At 29.6% G+C, this 25,494-nt stretch overlaps 1 protein-coding gene across 1 annotated transcript in view; it reads left to right on the top strand.

The window, feature by feature from the left end:
* The window catches only part of LOC124368748 (twitchin-like), a 260,447-nt gene that overhangs the window by 97,984 nt on the left and 136,969 nt on the right, over positions 1-25,494 (top strand). The window contains 12 exon segments of the mRNA XM_046826091.1: positions 2,153-2,212; positions 4,717-4,776; positions 5,340-5,435; positions 6,962-7,054; positions 10,543-10,728; positions 11,598-11,642; positions 11,930-11,968; positions 15,904-16,051; positions 16,530-16,594; positions 18,638-18,809; positions 20,645-20,781; positions 25,271-25,396. Of these exon segments, the coding sequence (XP_046682047.1) occupies positions 2,153-2,212; positions 4,717-4,776; positions 5,340-5,435; positions 6,962-7,054; positions 10,543-10,728; positions 11,598-11,642; positions 11,930-11,968; positions 15,904-16,051; positions 16,530-16,594; positions 18,638-18,809; positions 20,645-20,781; positions 25,271-25,396 (1,227 nt within the window).

Raw genomic sequence — 25,494 nt, 5'->3', positions numbered from 1 at the left:
TGTAAATATCTTCTTTACCTCTTTCTGTCTCAAGCCTGTTTCTTATCTCTTTATTTTATCTGTTTTTATTTTGTTTTCTTCTTCTACTGTTACTTTTCCAACAAACCTATTAAATTTCAAGTTCCTTGTGAAATGTGACAAATGGACATTAATGTGGACAAATGGAACACAAGAACTCGATTTGCAATTAGTGAAGTGACTTCTACTAATTTAAGCCATTTCTAGGTAGAAGTTTTTAATTGATAACCATTCAGTGTCTGATAATTGTTTGAGGATTGGTGATCATAACTTTTGATTTTACTAGTTGATTATAATGTAACTATTAGAAAAAAGCAAGTAAATTATAACTTGGTAAAGATTGGACTGTGATAAAATGATTTACAATTTTTTTTTGACTCCATGACACACTAGATCTCAAATTTTGGTAGCTGCCAATATTAAAATTTTAACACTTTAAATGTCGCAACTTTGGATTTTACCTTGAAATAGATATTTGGAAACACCTATATTGAAGTTTTGTAGCTCTGTTTAGAATTTTATTAAAGCAGTCATTTTATGGGTAACTATTTTTATTTTTCAACTAATGACTTGCAAGTTCATTAAATAGAACAAGAATTACTTAATACAGTGTATGACTGTTACATTTATATGGATACATTAATCAAGACGGCAGGATTACAAATATTTACTTTTGTTCCTTTGTTTAAGGTTTATTATTGAATTTGAAAGGATAACATGTTTTCGGACATTTGCCTTTGTTAATGTTACAAAAATAGAACACTAAATTTCTAGGATTGTAATCCATCCTCTTCTTTAGATGTTAAAACATTTTTAAGAGTAAGGTTAAACATGAAAATTAAAAACTAATCCATGTATAGAGATGAACCATCAGGGTTGAAACTATTAGTTTGACTAATCTTTTTTTATTGTTAGCCAAGACTAGGTGAGGTCGTCACCACATATTGATTGATTTTCCATGCATGCTTAACCTCATGCGTTAATGTTTTTCAACACCTGAATAAGTGCATAGATTCCAATCCTCGAAATGTAGTGTCCTGTTTTTGTATCATTAAGAATGAGAAATGTCAAAAAACTGTTATCCTATTGATTAATTACAAAATTTTGTTATCAGTTAATATGATGGTTTCTATAATCCTTTTATCCTTATAATGGTATTTTTTTAGCAAATCTGAACGAAATCAGTGGTAACCTTTAAATGGTACCATTACTTTTTTCAGGAAAAATCTCAACATTTTTATAGTTCCAGGAAGCATTAATTAATTATTTAAAGCTAGTACTGTGTAAATTGATTGTATGTCTCAAGAAAAACAATCAAACTTGTGCATTTAAATCTCATGATATTTTCTCATTGTGCATTTAAATTAATCTTGTGTTATTGGGTTTCATTCTGAGTAACTTAAGCACTTAAATTAAGCTCTTTCTTATTTCTGTCCTGTATAACATGTCTCTTGTACTTCTGTTCTTTATTTTATATGTGTTCATTTAGTTTAGTTTTCAATTATTTCAAAAACTCATACAAACGCTGCTGTATTCACAGAAAATATGCATTGATGTATGTTTTAATTGGCTTTCAATTTGTCTTGTTTGAACTCATTTTGTTGGTGTTTAGTATTATATGATATTGTTTCATTTTTTGTTATATTCTTGTCATGTTTTATTCTAGCAGAAAGTAATCAGTTTTGGTAAGGATACATCAAGATATAAGGTTAAGTGTATTGTATGAACAGATTTCTGTTAAATACAATCTACAGTTAGTAATTAAGATGGTTTGTATATTTTTTTTTAATTCGTGAACAGAAATTGTATTATCTCTTTCCCATAGTTATAATACTATTATGAGAGTACGCACATCACAATATTATTACCACTGCAACCACTAAAGTTCATGTTCCACCACTATTATCTTAGAATTGTGTTTGATACTTAGTAACATTTATCTAGTTTATCAATGAATATTCTCTTGCTAACCTTTCTACAGTTATTTGTAATTTTATAGAATAAAACTGTTTAAAGAGGACATTCCAACACTTAGATAGTTTGATCATTCTAAAATCTCAATTTTGAAATTTTAATTAATGTTATTTTATGTTAATATTTTATCACTTAAAATTCATTACAATTTTTCTTGTAGAAGTTTGAAGCAACGAACATTGAGAGGAAGGCATCAATCAAACAAGAAATGTCGAAGAAGGTGTGTTTTGTTTTTTGAAAATGTTCCCTCGTTAACAATTTTTCTGTCTTCCCTATGATTTTTGTGCTCACGTGAAATACTTCATTTTCCCATTGTCAGTGGCTTATTGTTTGTTACATGTGCCACAAAAATAATAGTCCCTACTGTGTTAACATCTGTCCAAGTTTCCTTTTGGAACCACACAGTGTACTATGAGAGGTACATGTGCAACTCATGTTCTTATTTTTAACAAAATACCTGTGAAGAGTTCTGCTCGTCTCTCATCTATAAATGACCTTCATATCATAATCACAATATGTTGATTTGTTTTGATACCAATATAATTTTTAACACATTCTATGTACAATTTGTTTCTTCAATATGTTTTACATTTAAACAAATTCTAACACACATAACAAGACTGTGGTATTAAAGTGATTACGTATTTGTTTGCCAACATTATTTTTAACATTACAATTTTATACATTTCCTAAATTCCGTATGGTCTGTTGTGGTTTTATTTTTATCATGCAAGCCTTTTTAGGACAATCTGATTTTGTTTATTCCTGTAAATGTGTTTTGTCGTCCAATTAATAATTTTTTCCCCCAGTTTTTTGTCCATTCTTTAATGCATTTTTTTACAATCTGTGACATATCAAACATTTTAACATTTTGTGACGAAATGTTTACTTTAAAATATTGTTGCATGAATGCATCATTATTTGAATGAAAATTGGTATTTTAATATAATTTATGGGCTGCAAGCCCACAAGGGTTAGCTACCATCTCAACAGATAGCTCTAAATAATATTATAATAACCTTAATTTATTATTTAATGGAATCCTGGTTTGTCTTATCTATCATCAACAATGATTTTTTCAAATTATTTTATTACGTATGTTGCATATCTGTAACGTAAAAATTACTGAAAGTGCATAATGCATTGTGATATAAAAAATAAAGGATACAAATTAAGCATACTTAATATAATTTGCTAACATTTCAGCTAAATATAAAACTTTGCATATCAACATAGTATCTAAAGAGCTATATTTTGTACAAATAGTTACTATCCAACTCGGTAGGCCCATGAATGTGCTAAATATGGTAGGTCAAATGATATATATCTTAAAATACAATTTGCTATTTAAAGTGGTCGAGTTATAAATACCGAATTGGCCAAGTAATGTTTATAGATATGGTTTGCCAAAAATCTAAGATATACTACAAGTGGAGTTACCTTAAGGGTTTATCATAATAAGAACAATTTTGTGACACATACTTTTTAACTTTCACTCTCCTATATTCATTGATTGAATTTGAGTTTTAATGTATGCAAAATAACTAATGATATCAGCTGACTCCAAAATAGTAGATTCAAATATATACGTTCAGTGGCTGGTGTGACCCCAACATCATTTTTGCCACAGCTTTGTATTTAACAACATCTTTAACATTTTATTTAGCTTGATTTAGTATTACATCTAAGATCACTGGCTCATCTTGGATCAACCCCCCCCCCTCATTTATCCTCATATAAGAGTCAGTATTAGTTTAAAAAGTTTATTTTAACGTGCAAAGTTTTATATTATACGTTGAAACATTAAGTATGTTCCAAACATGATTACGGCCAGAATCCATGCGCATATATAAACAAAACACTTTAACAGATCATGCAGAGCATTATATTTCTTTTGCTCTGACCAAAAGACTCAGAAGGGATAAATAATAAATTAGATTATCTGTTCATACCGATAACTCAGACGTACTCAGAATGCAATAAAGTATTCTTCTTGATATTATTGTTCACAATGAGTATTTTCTCTAGGTTTAATCTTGTTGTGATTGTGTTTTTGTTGTGTTATGTTCAATTAGGTATCCACAAAAGGATCTACCTTAATTACTAGTATAACAATATTGTTTTTTATCTCGTTGTGAAAATGATTTCAAGAAGTTTCTATTTCTGAAACTTTGACAAAGTTCATTACTTGATGTTAATAATTAAGTATTCCTATTATATTGCTATTAAGTTTATAAATTTCTTATATTTTAGGTTTGGTAAGTAGCTGGGGTGTTTATTATATACACACTTGGTAGTGTTTTTTGTGTTTAGATTTTTCAATTGTAAAGTAAAAAAGTACTGATTCATTATGCACATAAAATGTTATTCATTTTTTTTAAACAAATAGTTTTGTTTCATAATAACCATTCGTTATTTATATTATTTTATTTTCCCTTTACAACAATCATTCCTTTTATTTATTTAAATTGTTTTGTTTTTCCTGGAAATTTCCCTCCAATCCTTGTTGTAAACATTAACTATCTACTACCACATTAACTATCTACTACTACTACTACTACTACTACTAGTAGTAGTACTATAGAAAGAGTAAACGATTTCACATGTGTTTTACATTTATGTGTTTTAGGATAGAATGTATATAACTTTATAGTTCATTTTCAGAGAAATTTGTGTTGCGTTGTAGTGCCTATAGTTTCAATGTTGTGTGTTTCTTGTTTATAGGATACTAGTTTGAAAGTTACTAAAGAAAAGACAAAGGAAAAGACACCTGAAATTCAGGAGGTAAATAGCTGTAATATATAAATTGCTAGTTAAGTACTTGTTTTTATTTTCTCCCATATTTTAAATATATAAACGTCATATACAAATCAAATCTATTTTCAAAAAAAGTAATAGTAGTTTTTTTACCTTTTCAGTTATAAAAATGGGTTTTATTTAAATGTCCACCCATGTGTGTGCCGATATATTCAAATCCGAAAAGTATTGTATGTTATGTAATTGGTAAATACACACAAATCTTTGAGAATACGTCAATGTATGTTCAATGTCAACTTGTAGTAAATAACACTAAATCGTACGGAAAGCCTTCATTCGTACTTTAATATGTATTTTACAACTTAAGCAATGTGTGTATAAGACGATCCCTGTGGTAAGTGACAAACAGTTTTGGTTAGAACTGATGCTAAATCATACCTTTCGGGCAGTGAAATTAACAAATGCCTATAAATTTTGATAGAACTTACATAATAAGTCCTTATTAAAAAGTCAATTCTTTTCCTTTCGTATTGTACAGTAGTTGGTTTTAAACTTGGTATTCAATTACACTAAGCACAAACTCATTTTAGATGAAAAATGGTTTGGCCAGTGAACCACCAAAACGCGAACCTGAACCGGTTACACCAGCTCCTGAACCAGCCAAACCAGCACCCCCCACACCAAAGGTACAAACACTCACACAACTTAAATCTAACCTACTCTCACCTAATATGGGTATATACAATCTTGTAGCTACTCATACTCAAACTACACTTCCTCTAATGCTTCAAAGAAATACTTTTAACAGTTCATTTCAACAATCTGTATTGTTTAGTTTTATATGAATTACAGCTTTTTAATTACAGTAGGGGCACAAATGTATTCTTTTGTATTTTTACCATTTGTTAGTCTAAATTAGATCTATCAGCCTAGCCACTAAGTTGTATAGTTGTAGTGATAATTCAGCATTAATTTTGAACTAAACATAGACATATTTTATAGTTTGTTCTTTTACTAAAAGTCAACGTTTATTTTTACTTTTGCAGACTACCTTAAGTTTTTTTACTGAGTATTTTGTACCCAATAGGTATTTCACCATTCCATAGAGATATATATAGATAGGATAAATATTATATTAATAAATAATAAAAAATTTGACATTCTGAAAGTTTTGATAGCTGAATTTACCGTTCAAAATAAGCATTTAACTTATTTTTAAAGTTAAAAACGCATGATTTGGCGCATTAGTTATGGTGCATCCATGATTTTGAGTGTTAAAAGATTTGGTTAAAGTATTTGATTAAAATTTGTAATGTTTATCATTAAATACTCTTACGAACAATTTTGATCTGTAAAAGCCATACCTTGAACTTAGAATCTGTTCGAGGATGGTTTAGTCACTTAATCACAATAGCTAACAGAATTAAGTAACTTTTTTTGTTACATTTTACTTAGTAATTGGGTTCTCAGTAAACACTATCTTTTTTTAAAAACCCACTGAACAAAAACATTGGCTTTTATGTGAAGACCACTTAAAAAGTAGATAAAACTAACAATTCATCTGTATTTGAAGTACAATAAACCTTAGGTAGTATTGTTTTCCATAATTTTATGTCTTTTCTTCTCCTTATCTTCTTATTGTGCCGTATTTGTAGTTATAATAGTTATCTCTCACAATACAATGTAAAAGGCTTTTGCCCTCTTTCTTTTATCATTGAATTTCTTTTACTGTTAACATAGTTTTAATGGAGTTAATCCAGTATATATGAAAATATGTAGAGATTAGTTTTGTACATAATAGCTCAACAGAGTTTTTGTTTGTGTTTTGTAATAATACTTAGTTATTTTTTTATCACTTGTAAAGTGTATATATTGTGGAGTTAGATGTGAGAAGTTTAGAATGTACAAATTAATTCCACATAAAATTGTTTCCAAAATCCCTAACAATCAACTCCTAATTGTCAGTTAACATATATTAACAACTAAAATTAATTATTTGAAACAAGACTATTTCCTTCATGAAAATGTTTAGACAAAATAGAAAATTATTTTTGTACTTGTATTGAAAGTCAATCTGTGTTGTTACGAAGTATCAATTTTCAATAACTATTACCTGAAAATCAACAACAGGATTTAAATTTTTCAAGAGGTGAACCAGAATGTATGTTGACTTTGAAAATGTAAAAGTACTAATTTTAGATGAGTCTGATAGATCAAGCGCTATGACCCAATGGCATTTATCCCGAGTAGCTCCGATGAAGAAGAAGAAGAAGACACAGTAGATGAGTTACAATCTATAGGAAAGGTGAGCAGGAACTGGCGTTTAGCGTAGTTGTCCGTCGTAGATCTTCTTCCAGCATTAGAAGCTTCTCATTTTAATTTTAGGCTTGATTCCACCGCCTTTTGAAGCCTACGATCTGAAGTAGACATTGAGCAGGGTTGCTGTATATTTATAGATTGAAGCTTCTGAGTGGTAATTTAATCTAACATTTGAAGCAGATTCTATATTTCAGTTACTCATTGTAAATAGTTTAGTAATTACATATAATATAAGCTTAATTTTACGAGATTACATACTGATTGTGAAATTTTTTTTGTACTTGAAACTCACAGATTTGTTAAGTTTACAAAATTCTTGCTTATTGAGATACTTCTAACAAAGTTTATCTTCTCTGTCTTGAAAAGTGCTTGTACTAGGAAAGGGATTCCTCCATGTAAAATGTTTTACTCTTATCATGACTAAACGTTATTAATGTACGCTTTTGTTAATATTTTAAAAAGTTGTCGTTATTCATCAGAATGGTCTATGTTCAACCAATCCAATCAGTAGTCAATCAACAAATTTAAGTTCATTTCAATCAACTGGAACACCATTAAAATTAATGTAATATAATCTACATTCTTATTTACACAACGAAAGGTAAATTACAACGTAATGCTATTAATGAGGTGCTTTTTCTAGTTCCCAAAATTCTTTCAACCTCTAGAAAAAGCACATCATTTCCAGTTCGTTGGAAATTCTTTTATCATCAAGTTTATACGTATTGAATTTACATTTTTACTGATAAAGATTTTATATGTTTGACTAGATGAATATTTGTACAGAAAACATCAATTAAAACTTTCACTTGTTGTCTATACTGAATGATATATAAGTAGAACTCCTAAGTCTGATGCAATAACGTGTCTGCACCGGTCAAAACGTAAAAACTGATTGATCATTATTTTAGTATTGGGTTGAAGTTAATTATCCTATTTATAATTTACTAATATTACTTTCAAAACTATTTGATTTATAAGAACATTAATATTTCTTTGAAGTGCTTATTATGATTTCTTAGATTATTATACGTGTGAGCTATTGTCATCGTCCAGCTTTTTACTAGATCTGATTCTTTACAAACTCTGCTATAAATAACTGTTGCTTTGGCTTATCTTGAAATAAAAATCAATATAATCACTAGAATATACTAAGTAAATTTATTAGATTCATTTGCAGTAGGAAGTACTCAGTTTTGATTTGGTGACTTAAATACATTTCTGTAGTAAATATTTTCTTAAAACTATATAATACTTTAATATATTATTAGTATGTTTAAAGAGCCCATTGAATGTTTTAAGGCTTTTACTGTCAAAAGTAAAAGAGATGTTCAGTAGGCTAAAGATCCTTTATATGTCCAGGCATTGTCCAAGTAGTAAATACGTTTAAATAAAGGCATTTTCATTGTTTTAACAAACAGAAATAAAGTACAGCCCTATTGGCATAATTCCAGTACTTGATTATAAATATAATTGTATAAAATGAAATCAAGCTAAATATCACTGTATGAATATACAGGGTAAAAATAAAGACACACTCCTCCGCCTTACTCTTGAGTTTTGAATAATAAAAATAAATATTTTGTGGTAATATATAATATGCTAAATAAAATTTACTTTTGGGTACTTCAGAAAATGTGTGTCCTTTTCCATAATAGATAGGGAGGGAAGTTATTTAAACTGTTTGCATAGCAAATTTAATTTAGCGATCCACACAATAAAAGAAAACTGACAAAAAATTTAACACCATTTATGAACTGTTATATCGTATTCATTTAAAACTTTATTTTTATTGTTCATAAATTACCCCCTATTTTATGTGATTTACAAAATGAATGGGCATTGGAATTAGAATCCAAATCTGCTTACAATTTTATCTTGTCTTTTTTGAAAATGTCAGTCATTTCCATTTTTGTAGACTATACATTATTTTTATAAAAGCTTTAAAAAGTATTCAGAAGTTTAAGTTGTTTGTAACTCTTAACGGAAGACTTCCCGAAACTTAAAAAATAACATCCTAATGAATGTCCTACAAAGCTTTTGAATTTATTTTAATGACTATAAACATTAAGAAGGGATTCTTCAAGAGCAATTTATTTTCACCCTGTATTCTATTCACACAACTCTAAAAAAATGTTTAATTTTTGGTCAAAGTATAGTGAGTACTTTTATATTTCCTAGTGTAATTTGTCATAAACTGTAACAAATACACATGTACATTTCTGTGTATTCGTGTGTTGGGTACATCAAGTATGATTATTAGATCAATTGTATATAATAAATCTTGTCCACATTGGAATTATTATATTTAATGAATTTATATTGACTTACATATTTACTTGTAAATCAATAAATTAGCTGCAAAGTAAAGTTAAAGATTAAATTTTGAATACACTTAGCAGATTTAAACAATATATATATGTAATAAGTCAATTCTAGTTATTTATAATAACATAAATATAAAGAAATTACATAAAGTATAAAACCCTAATGAGAAGAAGCAATGGTTAAAGACCAACAAGTAGCAATTTTTAAGATATTTTCCAAGTGGTTAGATTTATTTTATACACATTATTGTATTATTATATTAAAACAGTAATTATTACCTTTTTTTTTAAAGTTAAATATTTTAAACAAGGGAATCCAATATTTATTTGCACTTTTATTTTCATATTATATTTTGTTATTTTTTCTCCTTTTTTAAGTTTATGAGTTTTATTTGTCTGGAATGAAATTGTTAATATAGAAATTTCAGTTTCTGGTACAGTTTTTTAGGTTGTCATTAGTTTAATTGTTTATGCTTAGTTTATCAGTACTTTTAGTACATTAGTTCTTAAATTTGTTTTGAACTTAATTAAATTTTATAAGCCTTTAGTTGTAAACTCTACAAAACAAATTAAATCAGTTCTTGTTTTCAGATGGGTACTTAAATATGTGGTTAGAATGTATTTTTTTATTCGTTAAGTGTATTGGTGTTTATCAACACGTTGTTTGAATAGATATTATAATATGTTGTTGTCATTACAGTGGTCTTCTTGAAGGGGTTGAAACATTAGTTTAACTTGTACATAAACAATTTTAACAATACATAGTACACAAGTAATACCTTGCCATCTGTTTAAAATACAACTACAGATAACAAAATAATCAATTACATAATAACTAACTTCATCCAATGTTATATTTTTTATACCCCTTTTTGTATAGATATTGTAATAATTTTTGCTAATGAAAACTATACAACATTTTATTATTGTTATAATAATCAATTCTTACTCTTTACGTCCATAAATGATTCCTACCTTTTCTCCTCAAACGTGACTGAGTTTTATTTTATATCTCCTTTAAATCAGCTTAGTACGATAGTTTCTTCTTTGTTATTCTTTAGGAGTGTCACAATAAGAACACCAATATTTCTTTCAATTCCAGAAATTGCTTGTTAGTTGATTTTCTAAAAATGGTGATTGTTTCCAGTCGAAGGTGCCAGAGATCAAAGCACCTGATGTACCTAAGATCGATGTGATAAGGGAGAAATCACCAGCAGCTGACAGGAAGGGTTCACTCGCTCCAGGATCAGGACAGTCAAGTCGCAGAGGGTCCTTGATCCCTCCTCCAGAGGACACTAAAGGCAGACGACCCAGTCTTATCATTAGTGACGAGGTATTGTATGGAAGCAGGCTTATTACGTTAAAGCTACTTAGCTACTTTGCTTACGTAGAGGTAGCTTTGATCAAATACATGCACGAAATCCAACACTGAATTGTTTCACACAAAACAATTGATTTTTATTCAAAAAATTGTTTTTACTCATTGTGAGTTCCAACTTTTGTTTTTAATCATCTTATATTTGTATATGATTTACATCGTTTTCACGTACTCTAATTTTGTGCAATTAAGTATCTCTATTTTTATGACAACTTTTTGAAACTTTTGTTACAAACCATTGAAATAATACATGTTACATATTAAAGAGAATAATTTTTGTGTTTTATTACACTAAGGTATTTTACGATAGTGTGTGCTTTTTTATTTTTAAAACATTATGATATTTTAAGTGATTTTTTGTGGAATCTATTTTTGTTGTAACTTTTCAGAACATATTTAAATTTTTTCAACTGGAAACAATATACACAGTTATATTTTGACTTTTTTTGATAACTTCTCTTGCACATTCTGTACTTTGAATCTCTTGTATATAAATTTTAAAATTTCTGAAACTAGTGTGGTCAGATATAATAGCATAGTGATGTTGTAGATAATTGGAGGGTTGTAGAAGTGAAGTGAAGTGACGAGTAGAGATGTGCGAGTGCGATGGCAGTGGCAGTGGCAGTGCCAATGGTTATGGCTATGGTTATGGTTATGGTTATGATATAGAGTAGAGGTGGTTGCAAGTCAAGTCACCCAACGACCGAGTGGCTGCGCATGGCAGGACTTACGCATGACCTACTGCTCCAGTTTGCTTGCAGGTTCTCCGGCGTGCTTCACCACTTCAAAGCTTTCTCATTATCCTGCCTCTTGTATATTTATAGGAAAATAGGAAGCTGCGGCCTGGAGAGGTTGTGGAGGAAAAGAAGGTGAGACTGTGTGCCGGTTCACTTCTCCTTCTGCCACCATTACTTTACTACATTACCATTACTTCAGTTTTTACTACATAATGTCTCACATTGGATCCGTCACAATAACATCTGACTCAGTAATATTAATTTCTATTATAAACATTGACTAGAGAGTTGACAATAATACGCACGTCTCTTAATGCTGATTCTAGTACATGTCTAGTCTAGCCCAGTGATGTCCAGTGTTCAGGTATCCCTGTCAAGTGCACACCCTCGCTTTATCTCTGTTACTTTGCTTTCCACAGGTTGGAAAATTGCGGCCCGGTGAAGTGTTTGACCCTAAGGTGAGATTTGTGTTGTTCTGACACAAAGCTGACCTGTTCTTTGGCATTCCCTCACTAATTCTTCACAAAGTATTTTGAATCCTACTTTGTACTTTTTAATTTTTACATCTTTCCAATTTTGTGTTTTTATTCCCTTTTTAATGTTTTTAATGTATTTTAATGTTTTTAAATTGAACGTCCATTTTATCTCCTAACCCGTCCTTTAAAATCAGAATGCCAAAGAAGAAAGAAGACTTATTGCTTGATTTCAATGCTTTTTGTTTAATTTTCTGATAAATTTCACAAATCATGTTTCTTTCCTAATAATATTTCTGCCTTTGTTAATGCAATTTATTATTTATCTATTGTTTTTTCCTCTAACAACGAACAGGGGAAAGCCCGGCCAGGGGAAACGGTCACGGAAAAAATAAAGCAGGTTAGATAGGAAGCATAGAAACTGACTTATCTATGTTCTAGAAGGTGTTGAAGTCAGCTAAGTGTAGGTAATCTGTAAATAATACCTGTTCAGTGTTTAGAGCTAGTGTATAGCTGTAGAAATGAACGTAATTTCGGTGTAATGTACATAATTGTACATGATGTTGCAGTAACATAGGGAATTAAACTCTAGCTCCTGTATGTAACAAATGCATTAGATGTTATCTAGTTTCTGTGTTTAGAAGTGATATGTGTACGTTACTAAATATTGTCCAGTTAACATAAATGTTACTCGGTTTACAGTGTGTAATCGATGTTGTATTTACTTTTAAATGCTGAAATATTAAATGTAACTGTTACTACCTATTAATTTAAAGAAATGAAAAACAATGATATGTACAACAGAGGAAAATCCAGTAATTTGATTTTTAATTGTATGATTTGAGTTAGTGGTGTGGGAATAGTTTGAAATTTAACCCTTTGGTCAATATTTTAATATTTGTTTCGGAGCCGAAAAATTTTAAAAATCCCAACCAATTGGAACCTATACTACTATTGTATGGAAAAGACAAGAATCAACTAAAAAGTAAATTATAATTTATTTGTATGAATTGTGGTTTATTGTACTTACACACTGTTACACAATCACAATTTTCTATCTGAACTTGTTTTATAAATCCAAGGAGCGAAGTAACAGAAAATCTTAGATGTGCAGGAAAACAGCCCAATATGTTCAAAGTACATCATGTTTTGGTATCATCAGAATGATAATGGAAGGTTTACGTCCTTCTGTCTGGAAATAATATAGTTGAAATAGGAAACAAGTAAAGTTTTTGTTTGGTAAGTGATGTGTGTTTTTGATTTTGTAAAAAAAAAATTAAAAATTGAACTGCTTTCCCTTTTTTCTTCTTAAAAAAAAATTTGTTGCCGATAATAATGTGCTTTGGACTGTAACGTAATGAGTTTAAATTATTTCCTTCAAAGCTTTCCTTATTACTGCCTTGGGATCATGATTAAAAAAGGTTTACTTTACCTTAAACTGAAAATAATGTGGAAGGCAGCAAGGTTATGCCTCAGTGCATACACTAGAAATTAATTTATTATAGCGTATTAATTTAAACACTTTTATCAAAACAGCAGGCAACAGCACTTATTGGTTATGGTGTGTTTCTGGTTTCCTTTATACTATTCACTTAAGGTTTAATTTGTTTACCGTTGTTTAACATTTTATAATTTTTAGTCATAGCCCTTTAAGATACTTTCCCTCAAAATAAGAAAAATATTTAAACATTTCTTTCATTTCATTAAAAAATTTTTGGAATTTAAAGTAGTAATTAGAAAACCTTGAAATCAGGCCCCTTAGAACAGTGGTTGAAGCTAATAAATAATATAAATATTTTACAGTATAAATTTGAAAATAAAAAAAACATAAAAAATTGAAATTTCCTAGGTATTTTTCATTTTAAAATATCTAATTTTCTTTCATTTTATTTCATTGAAAACATGTACTTTCCTTAAATCATAATTCATGTAATACGTAGTGTAAAAACTCATGTCTTTTACCTTTAGCCATAATTATTTGGCACTGATGATAAAATTGTCCAAAGTTACTACTTTCAATGTCTATAATTCTTAATTGGATGTGGCAAAAGGGCAATAAATTTGCATTGTTAGCAGTGATATGTCTTATATTTATTTGGCTGAGCCATACCATTGTGTTATTTCCTTAGTAGGGGCTTAGAACTTTGTGTGTATTACAAAATTCTTCATCTTAAAAATTAGAAAATGTATTTTCATCTTTTTAAAATTATTATTCATGTATTTTATAATATCCCTTTGTGTTTTCTCTTGAAACTCCAAATTAAAATTAAAATTTTTATTGCCATTTAGCTGATATATTACATGGTGATAAAACATTTTTTTAAATGTGGAAGTTTACATTTAAATTTTTAATCTAATAACGGACCCCCATGGGTGTTTGTTGACATATTTCTGTTCAAAAGGGAAGGGACTTTTAGGATGCCTGGAATATGTGAATTATAATAATAAACTGTCAGATTCCTTCCATAATACATCTGAGCATTACTTCCTAACCATATTGTACAAATGTATTCTTATAGCTAAGAATATCAAAATAAAATTATATTATCGCTCAAATTGAAGCTAAAAGGTAATTCAAAAATACTTTTATGTTCTCCCATTCGAAAATAAAATTTCTGTTCTTGATTCCTGTACATGACAAAGTTACCAACAGATATTTTTTTACTGTATAGTTCTTTAAACTGTGCTTTATTAAAACCAGAAACATTTATTTTGCTTTACTCTTAAGTGTATAACCACCTGCGATAGCTATAGCTGATAGATTTATTTTATAGTGGTGTTAGCTATACTGCTTAGGTTCGTTTGAGAATGGGAAAATCTATTTAATCCTTGTATTATTTTTATTTCAGTTTTCTTTTACTCAATCTTTTAGCTTTCTATCTCTGTTTGGTCCTTAAATTTTCTTTAGCACTTTCTTATTCTCATTTCGTTTTTTTATCTTTGTCAATGTGTTGTTATCTCAATGTCTGTTGTCTAATGTTGTCTTATGTTTTAGTTTGTGGTTTACCTTTTGTGTTGGCTTTGTTCCCTTTGTGTTTTACTGTTACCCTTATCCCTTGACTATTTAAGCTTTGCACGAGAATATTTTACCGGTGTTTAATTTAGTTTTAGAACAGCCATATTGTAATAAAAATATGTTTGCATGTAGTTTTGTGTTTGTTGATGATAGTCTTATTTATACAGATTAATTATTTTAATGGTTTTATTTGATTTAATGAGTTCTCAAGTTAAAAATAATTTGTTTAATTCTATTCAGTAATTTTCTTTGTTTAATTATAACAATTACTATCACTTATTACTAATATGAATAATTGATATTGTATCAAACTGAGAAGTTTAGTTCAAGTATAAAAGAATATTACATCTGCAGTTTGAGTATTTGGTTTTTTAACTTCACTTTGTCCTTTATAAGAAGGAACATGTTTTCAGGTAAGCCATAAATATAAATTAAAATTCTTTTCTACATTCCATTTATAATATTATTGGTTTTCAGTTAATTAAAACTGTTACATTCTTCAGTATTACAGTATTTTTGTACTTTTATACAGAATTGTAGATGTGAAAATAATTTTCACTTGAATAGTTAGTATTAAAAATACTTAGAAGTTTTTAGTGAAAATGCTTTCCAATTCAGCATTTGAATTTGTTACAATCTTTGTTTATTTATACGCTTACGGCTCAAAAAGATCCTTATAAATTATATTGACCCAGTGTTATAAGAGAATACTTCTCTCCCAACCATGGAAAGTGTTAAGTCAAAATCTACTTCTATCTATCATCAAAATTTGTAAAGTTTAATTGAAAATTTATAGAATTTAGATTTGTGTGTTACGTAGATAAACGTAAAAGGAATGATTTGTTGGCATGTTACGTGTGTGACAATGGTGTTGCTGGAGTTATAACAAGACATGTGCTTGTAGCGGAGACGTCCCAGCACTGATATGCGGCGACCAAGTGTGCAAGAACTGGAGGGTCTCATCGACAAGCCTTGTACTCCACTGCGAGACATCGGCGATCCAGGTCCCCCGGCCATTGTCGACGTCCAGGAGAGCTACTCTGCTGTTGAAGGTCTGTTAAATCTATTTTCTCTAAGTACCTATCACAAGGTGTTAGAATATTAGTAGTGACCTATTATATATTGTGCCTTAAATTTTTCATCCGCAGATGTTTACATTAAGCACTATTTTCAAGTTAGAAACAAAACATATATTAGGAATGAAAAGTAAAAACCGTAGATTTAGACCTGTTTAGGAACCTAAGCACAGATATAATATTATGTATTTTTTATTTTGCACTATGATGTGTGTTAGAATTGTCACATCTAAATTTAAATTCACGCTGGTCAAATTATGAATTAATCACCATTACGGCTTATTTTTTAAATTAAAATGGTGTTTTATTGTGAATAGGCTTTTTCTGACTATACAAATTTGGAAGGTTATTTCTCTGTTAATAAATATATTGTAAGATAACTGTCCCATAATTGCTGATAAAATATGTGTAGTTTGTACAGAATTTGCGTTTTATTATATACAACATTTTTCAGATCAAACTGGATACATCACTGTCCAAGTGGAAGGAAATCCAGCCCCAACATTCAAATTTTACAAGGTAAATTACAGTAAAATAACCCTAGAAATGAAGACTCTTACTACATCATCTTCAATTACTAGTATGTACTTGTAATTAGTTTTTAGTACTTTGGATTTTTCATGTTCTTTTAGAGTTATTGTATAAAATACTTTCGGGAGTCACGAGAATTGCAGTATTTTTCATGATCATTTATTATATATGAATTAAACTCTTCTGCGTTTCCTCTACAAAAAGAGTCAGTAACCCTAGAAGGACTCGATGTGTAGTTGACTCCTAGTTGAATTAGTCCAAGATCAGCAAAACAGATGTCAATAATGCCTAGGTAGTATAACGGATATCCAGGAACATTATTTATCTCACTGTGGGGAGGGAAAATCTTAGCCAGGGCATATAAATCTCGGTGCAAAAGATAAGTTAAGGAGGATGTAAAGATCTGACGGTCTAAAGTTTTATGGCTTTTGGGCTAAATCCTGAATCAGAATCAGAAATTCTTTATTATTCATATTCTTAGAGAACAGAGTAAAGGTCACGTGTTTATGTTACAATTATGTATGATTGTATGTTTGTTAGTTATGGGTTCCAGTCCTCCTTTGCAGAAACTCTTGTATAATGTAGAATGGACGTTGTAGAAACCAGGTTTTTAGTGGGGGGATGAGTTCCTTTTCTGGAAGCCTTCTTAAGCTGTCGAGCAGTGTGTTGAAGAACAAAGCTCCTCTGTTTGAATGGTATCCACTTTTCCTGGGTAAGACAGTAATCAGTTTCCCTTCCTCTGGAATAGCGTGGGTTGTAGGTCTCTTTTATCTATAGACAGGAATAATAACCTCTTTCAAGAAGACTCTACAAAAACTTTCATTTATCTATGTGCGTTTAGTCAGGTGCATTAGATAGCTCTAAGCAGTCTTTACTGTAGGGTGAATAGATCTTTGATTGTATTAGTTATACAGAAGATCATTCATACGGTTGAGATGTGCTGAGGAAATTACGTCAGTTAGTTCTGAGGTGCAATGCAAAGGCTGCATCATGTAACTTTGATTGTTACCATTCCAGTATTATCTACATGAACCTCTTACTCCACACAGGGCACTCACTTTTGCCGTGCCTCAATTTGTAGCATTGGATGAGTTACCTCTTGTGTAACTAATTCAATCAAAGATACTGTTTGTTCTATTTTTTTATCCAAAGCAAGCTGCAAAATGGAACTTATAAAACAATATTTGTGAATTCAATTTTTACCAAAAAAACTGAAACAGTAACATTATATTTTAACATCAAGATAGTTGTGGAGATCATATTTAAACAAGTATATCTCTTTTTAAGAGTATAATTACAATTCAAACACCAGTACTGATTAAATTAGTATTAATACTTGCTAGTTAAGTAGTATAATTATGCCTTTTCCTGTGCAAAAGAATGTTATATTTCAAAAATATAACACAACGGTGATTATAATAAAATGAGTTTTGATTTGAAATAAGTATGGTTACCAAAGATGAGCACATTTGTACAATAATGGAAGAATAAAATAAATGATTACATACATTAGTTACATAAAACAATTTGGAAATATTTTCAAAATTATGATAGTGCTACTTGATTTTCATAAGTCGAAACTTACCAATATGTACTTAATTTTCCAGAGAAGATAATACTATATGTGGTGACTTAATTTTATCTATAACACAGTTACATATAACTTCTGAAAATGACAGAACTTTTCAGGAGAGATGGTAATGGCCACTCGTTCTTAAGGGTGTTGGACTTTGAGTTTGAGTTAAGATAGGGCAGGTTCAAGTATTCTGCCTGGACAAAACTCTTCCTATCGGTACTGTTCTCCTCATATGTACCCAACCTCCTCCACAATGTTTGTAACAGTAGAGCTGCAGATTTATAGACCTTAGGGAATGGGTAGATCAATGTTGTATTGATTTATTTATGATATAATATGTGATATATTTATGATATAATATATTTATCAAACACCGCAGACCTGGTCTATTTAAACTTGAAATCCTTGAAATCAGCAAACCTGTGTAAAACTACATGACCGATTGTTTTGTTCAGGGCATGACAGAAATCATTGATGGTGGTCGGTTCAAGTTCCTCACAGAGGGAGACACAAACTCAATTACACTTTGTATCCGGAAAGTCAAACCCAATGATGAGGGAAAGTACAAGATCGTGGTGAGCAACTGCCATGGAGAGGACTCGGCAGAAATGCAGCTCTATGTCTCAGGTATGTAAAGAGTTTATATACAAGGTTATTTTAAAGTTGATAATCATAAAAAAGTCACTAAATAGTAAACCCTGATTTTTAAATGTACAATGAATTTCAACTACCGTTTTCAAAAACATTGTATTTTCTCACTTTTAAACACAGCTTTTCTTGAGAAATTTTTCTGTAATAAATCTTTCCTTTATTTTAAATAATTGTTTAATATAGCCTACATTCAATGAAATTTAGCATACACAAAGTAACATACAATTGCCTATCGGAATTTTTCCGGTTTGTTTCAATTATGGTGCTGCTTTCTCATTTAAAAGAGTGTCATTAATTTTAAAGCTACTTTTAGACAAAGTAAAAGTGCTTGTGGTCTGCTTGAACCTCAGTATTTTTGCAACTAACCAAAGGTTTGTTTATGATACACCTAGCACATAAAATGTGTTAAATCATACTACATATACATATCTGAAATATTACGATTTATATTTTATCCCAAAAATTTCTCTAATATAAGCAGTGCTGAGTTAAACTGTTGTGAAACGAGTTTTTTTGTCCCATAAGATCAATGTCAAATCATCCACTTTTAAGCCCTTATTTTTTATTGCAGCATTATAGGAGACTTTTTTGTAAAGTATATATTTTTTGAATATTCAAACGATGAAGTTTGAGATTTTTTCTGAGTAATCTATAAAAATTTATAAAACATTAAATAGCGTTTTGATGCTTATTAATTATATCTTTAAAACGAGTCATCTCCCATAATTCTACAACCAAATATGGAGGCGTAAAAGTGCATGAGGTTTAACATTGTTCTTATGAGACTACAATCAAGATGGCCGCTGGTACAGCCAAAACACAAAATAGCCAAAGAAACAAACCTGTGTCTTCCTGCAAAATATTGGTAGTCCCAAACATAAATGACAGCAAATGAAGGTATAATTTCCATTAACAGATGCTTTTTATATGCATATAATAGATAATACTTAACAAAATATACATATAATACCTAATACATAATACTTATTTAGAAATAGATAGTAAAACACATTTTCTGTATAAATACAAAAAATGCTTCATATATTCACCTGATCTTTAACAGTCAAACTGTTATGTTTATTATCCAAATATTATAATCTGTTATAGTAAAATCTTTCAATATGTCTTCAATGCAACAAATTTATTTAATTTATTTCAGATTCTGTTACGAACCAGCTTTTTTTGCTTTGAAGAATGTTATAATTTATATTAAAGAAGTATTGAATACGCATTTATGTTCTGATTAAAATATGAATAATGATTACACATATTAATTAATATTTTGTTCAATATAAATAAGTCTAATAATTTCATTGAAATTCCAATAAAATGTCTCATGAAGTTTAAAATCCATACTTCTCCCACAGAGCACGTCAGATGCCTCTGATGTTTTCATCATGACGTGAAAGTTATTCTCTCACAGTCGTTGTCGTAAGGCGTAGCACATAACACGAATAGTTTGGCCTCAGTGGACAACGCGGCACGTAGATGAACGGTCAGAATAGTGTGTCTCTTACAGACATGTCTGAAAGCTTTCTTATGGCCATTTCACATTTCGGTAAGGATCTATTTCTGTTAAAATACAGATTTTCACTTTAAATATCATCCTTATTTATTTCAATATTTAATAATATTGAGAGGACATATTTATGTATTAACAACCGTGTGGAAAGATAGATATAAACTATATACAATAAGGGGCTGAAATCAAAGGGTAATCAAACACAATTTTATAATTAAAAGAAAGCAAAATTGTTTCCAAATAATTATAATGCAAGAACACAAAGTGATGTTTTAATTGATGATTGCAGATTCTAGTGGAATGGACTTCCGTGCCATGTTGAAGAAGAGGAAGTACGCCAAGTGGGGAAAAGACAAGGAGGACCCTGATTGGGGTGACCTGAAGGAAACTGAAAAACCAGTTCCAGCACTGAAGAAAGTTGAAAAGGTAGGGAAACAGTCATCTATTCACCATACTTATTTTTATTTTTTAATCAATTAAATTGAATATTAGTTGTGACTATGGGAATTCAGTCTTTACTCATTAAATTAAAATAAATGTAAAATTTAAAGATACAGAAATAACTAGAGTTGACACCTCTTGCAAGAGGATCTCAAACAATAACCATTTACATTAAGTCTTAATTATTCTGTTTAGTACTGTGCCATTTATTATTCCAGATATTTCTGAAAACAAGTAAACCTCAATTTCTCATCATTCCGATTTGAAATCGTACATCAAAAGTGGGGTTACGTATTCGTGTGTGAAGGATTGGTAGCATTGTAGGCATTTTATATTGGAACAAGAATGTCACAAAACAGAAGCTGATTATTGTGAAAATCTTGTTAAACCATTGCTCACAAAATATATGATGCTTCGTAAGTTTCACTCATATAAGTCTCTGAACCGCAAAACACGTGCAAACCACAAAAGCACAAAGGCAACCAATAGGACAGATTCTACCAAAATCCAGTTTTTATTCTTGGCACTGCAGGAATACATTGTGTTATTATTTGTGAACACATTGAAATGCTGCATAATATAACTGGTGTAGCTTGTGTTCAAAAACAACTTTGTAAAGTGATGCAGACTTTTTCCAAACCCCTAGATCATTTTGCTTCACGAATTTTCCATACATTTCAAATACTTTATATTTGTTGTGAATAAGAATTACATGACACTTCCCATCCCTACTATTTATTTAAAAACTTTCTTTATCTTCTTTTCATATTAATAGACAATAATTATTCTTAGCCCTGTTTTATTTAAACGTAAAGTAAGAGAATAAGAATGTTACACGTAAACAGCATGTTGTAATTCGCAGGGACTCTGCAATGCAGTAAAAGATTTCCTGATATGAAGCTAACCAATTCCCATAGTGAAAAACAATAGTACTGTTTTGCAACTAATATATGTTGTAGAGAAAAATCTTAAGAGCTCTCAGAAGAAAAACATTAGCTGAAATAATCCCTGACTGGCCAATCCTTCAGCCATTTGAGATAATCGAGGTTTGGGAATGTTCATCATTTCATTTTATTTCCATTTTCGTAATTTTTCTTTTTAAGGGGGCAATGTACCCAAAACATATGTTTTTTAATTTCTGCCACTAATTAATCCTTTTGTTCATTAAAGTGACTCCCTAGGTCAGGGTTTAAAGAAAATATATTATTAACCCCCTCCCACCCCTCTTCATGGGAAAGGGAGGGGGTTTTTCAAGAAAATTAGAATTCTTGTTTTACACCATAGCTGCTTTTGTATTGCACCTATTCCAAATGTTTGGATATTTTTTTAAAGCTAATAAATAGCCTTACAAAGTGTAGTATGGAATTTTGTGTAGTTATCAAAATAGGTAAGTGACATTTTATTTTAATTTTTTCAAAAAATTATAATTTTCTATAAATGGAAAAAATTATATTAGGAGTATAATTTAAAATATACTTGATCCCATACTACACTTTGTGCACTATATATTGAAGATCATATGTACAAAATATGAGGTCTCTAGGTCAATAAATAAAGAAGTTACGTTGTAAAACGTGTTGGAAAACACGGAAAAAACAAACTTACGGGAAAAGGAAAAAACTTCATATGTTTATTGCATATGAAAAGTAAGGCTATTTACATAATCATTATTTTTGTGTTTAGTGTAAACATATTTTACACTTAAAAGAGTCCAGCCCCATAGGTAACACCTTCTTTTTTTAATTTTTTTTCTTCCTTTCTCATCTTTTTCAATTTAACTTGCTGACGTAATTTTTTTATACTTCCAAGTTTTCTTACTAATTTTGTTTCTAGAATATTGATTTTTAGTTGATTGCTTCATGACTAAATCAAAACTAATAGTCTAAATCACGAAATTGTTCAACAAAACACAACAAACACATGTCATTCACAAAGTGAGGTTAGAGTACAGTAACTGGAACAACAGCTGATCACTGACAACAGCTGATTTACTGAGTGATTACCACACATAAAAAAGCTGGGATCTTAGTAAGTTCTGAAACTATGACATTCTAATATACTGAATACAGTAATAAAATACATTAGTAATGAATAGTTATATGATAATATTATGAATAGATATATGATATAAAGCTTGTAATTTATAATGGCCGCCTGGAGGAGAAAAAAATCAGCTCTACACGCTAATAGATTTTATTTAAAAAAACACACTTTTGGCAATGATAATGCAAAACCAATAATTGATTATTGTTTCCAAACATTTTAGAAACTAAAAAATAAAATAAAATTTTTTTTTAGAAAAAATCAATTTTTTGGGTACGTTGCCCCCTTAAATACTCTATCTGTACACAGCTGGGCATTTCTCAAGACAAGAGAAAGCTTCGCTATAGATGATATCTTCCTTTGTAAATATAGTAGTTTGTATTTATTAATTAATGATTTGTTCCGCTTGTTTCAAGCTTTGAAACTGTAGGTAAAGTATACAAATTATTTTGTAACTTTTAAATGTCCCTCATATACTCTCAAATGATGGACAGTTATATTTTATTCATTTGCTTTCTACGTAACCTCTTACATGAATCAAAACAATTTGTGGTTCAGTTTCGTTTATGGGACAAAATCCCTTTCTAAACCTTGGATAATAACAATTGAACTATATTAGATAAATGGAATTAAAAAATATTGGTAACAATTAAAACATTTCTGAGCTTAACATTTGTCTTAATCATTTGTTTGTGAGCTCAATCATCAATAATATAAAAATGGGCCTTTATAGTATAACTATGTAATTAATTCATTAATTGTAGGAAACACCTGGAAATTTGATTGAGCACCAAATCTCTTTTAGCTCCTTGCCATTTGATCTTTAGTCATGATCACAGAAAACAGTTCAAGATCGATCTAATCTACTTTAGAAAGGCTCATACAGTAGATCTTGTTGCTTGATCTAACCAACTTAATCCAAGCAACTCCAGTTTTTCTCCTGATTCTAGTGTTTTCTAGTATTACTTTCCTAAAACAAACACAATAGAATGAAAGGAATCTGAGAATACAGAAACTATTAAAAAAAGTGAGCAAATTTATTCTAATCGTATATTTTAGTAAAGTTCTAATAAAAACTAAATGATACAAAACAATTTTTTAACATAAGAATTTCTATACTGAAATATACAATAAAATTGTGTTCCCTTGAAATTTGTGTCGGTTTTAAGGAAAAAATTCCTGTCTATAGTTAGAGCAGAGAATGTCAACCATTCCTTTCATTCAGTACGGATGAATGATCTGTGTCTAGTCTCCAACTGCTCCCCCACTCATACTGGACAAAGCTGTTTCAGTAAGCCAAGTTTCTGCAAACAAATCTTATATAGATGCGCTACAGGCACTTGTAATTTTGTTAAAAAACCTTAAATTTAATTTGATAGATTGGTAATACAGATTAAAAATTCAATTTTTTTTTAGTTACTCTTTAGAAACTAATTCTTAATTGATCAAAAGTCCACTATTTAGATGAAAACTACCAACTATAGGTTTTGAAAAATATTTTGCAATTAAATTCTCATTGTATTTATTAATTATTGGTGTTGAGAATAAAATAATAAATTTAAATAAGTGTTATAATGTATAACCTAACAAAATACTGGAGTTGTTATTTGTATTTAGACCAATTCTTTTTGGCCAGTCTAAGGCTTTTTATACACAGTTTTTTTTCATTTTATACTTTTCGCCTCTTTACTGTAAAAATATTTTTTAAGCTACACATGGTTACGTACTATTAAAAAAAATGTTTCCAAATAATAATTGTGTTACAATAACAGTTACTCAGCAGTTTATACAAAAAAGCAATGAATTCTCAAACTTATTAACAAAATGAAATATAGTAGAATACTTTCACTAACATCAATTTGCCAATTTTGTATCTCATTCTCTGAAAACTATATTTATTACATATATAATATTGATGGACAGCCTATATGTAATAAATATAATTATTATTTTTGTATTTTCATCTTGTTTAGATGTGTCATTCATATAGTAGTTTGATATTTTATATTTGCTTTACATAGTAGTACAGGCAAATAAAACAGTCATTCAATGTTACAGTTTTTATAATTTCCTTGAATATATTATAAACAATAATATAAAAATACCTGGTATTTATATCATATTATGGCTTTGTTTTCCTGATACATTCAATGTTATAGCATTGATAGTTTTTACTTTCAACTAATAACCCTGAGTTCAACCCTAGTTTGTTGTATCCTACAAACATTGTATTTATTTAACTATTTTTATTTCAAACAATTACAATTCTCATTGTTTTGATAAAGTTGCTTTTAATAGTGTTGTCCAATTGGTCGTTAATTATTGTGAAACTGTACGAAATAATCAAGTGGGTATTTTAACTACTTCTGTGCTAGTTTAAAAAGTTGTCTCGAGAGTATCCATGGGCTAATGAAATATCCGTAATTTCCAGAAACAAGACAGTTTCCTGAAGCCACTGGTGGATCAGCATGCAAAGGAAGGAAAAGACAAGAAGGTTGTGTTTGAGTGCATCTTCAGCAAGCCCAATAGTAAACCAAAGTGGTTCTTGAGAAAGGATGTAAGTAGAAACCGTTGTATGTAATTACTCTGCTAGATAATTAGTACTTTCAGAGTATAGACTTGAGAACATTTACATATTGGCTTGGCTATATTTAG

Source organism: Homalodisca vitripennis, chromosome X, assembly GCF_021130785.1.
Source record: "Homalodisca vitripennis isolate AUS2020 chromosome X, UT_GWSS_2.1, whole genome shotgun sequence".
In the NCBI taxonomy this organism is placed as follows: domain Eukaryota; kingdom Metazoa; phylum Arthropoda; class Insecta; order Hemiptera; family Cicadellidae; genus Homalodisca; species Homalodisca vitripennis.
This window is presented reverse-complemented; position numbering and strand designations above follow the sequence as displayed.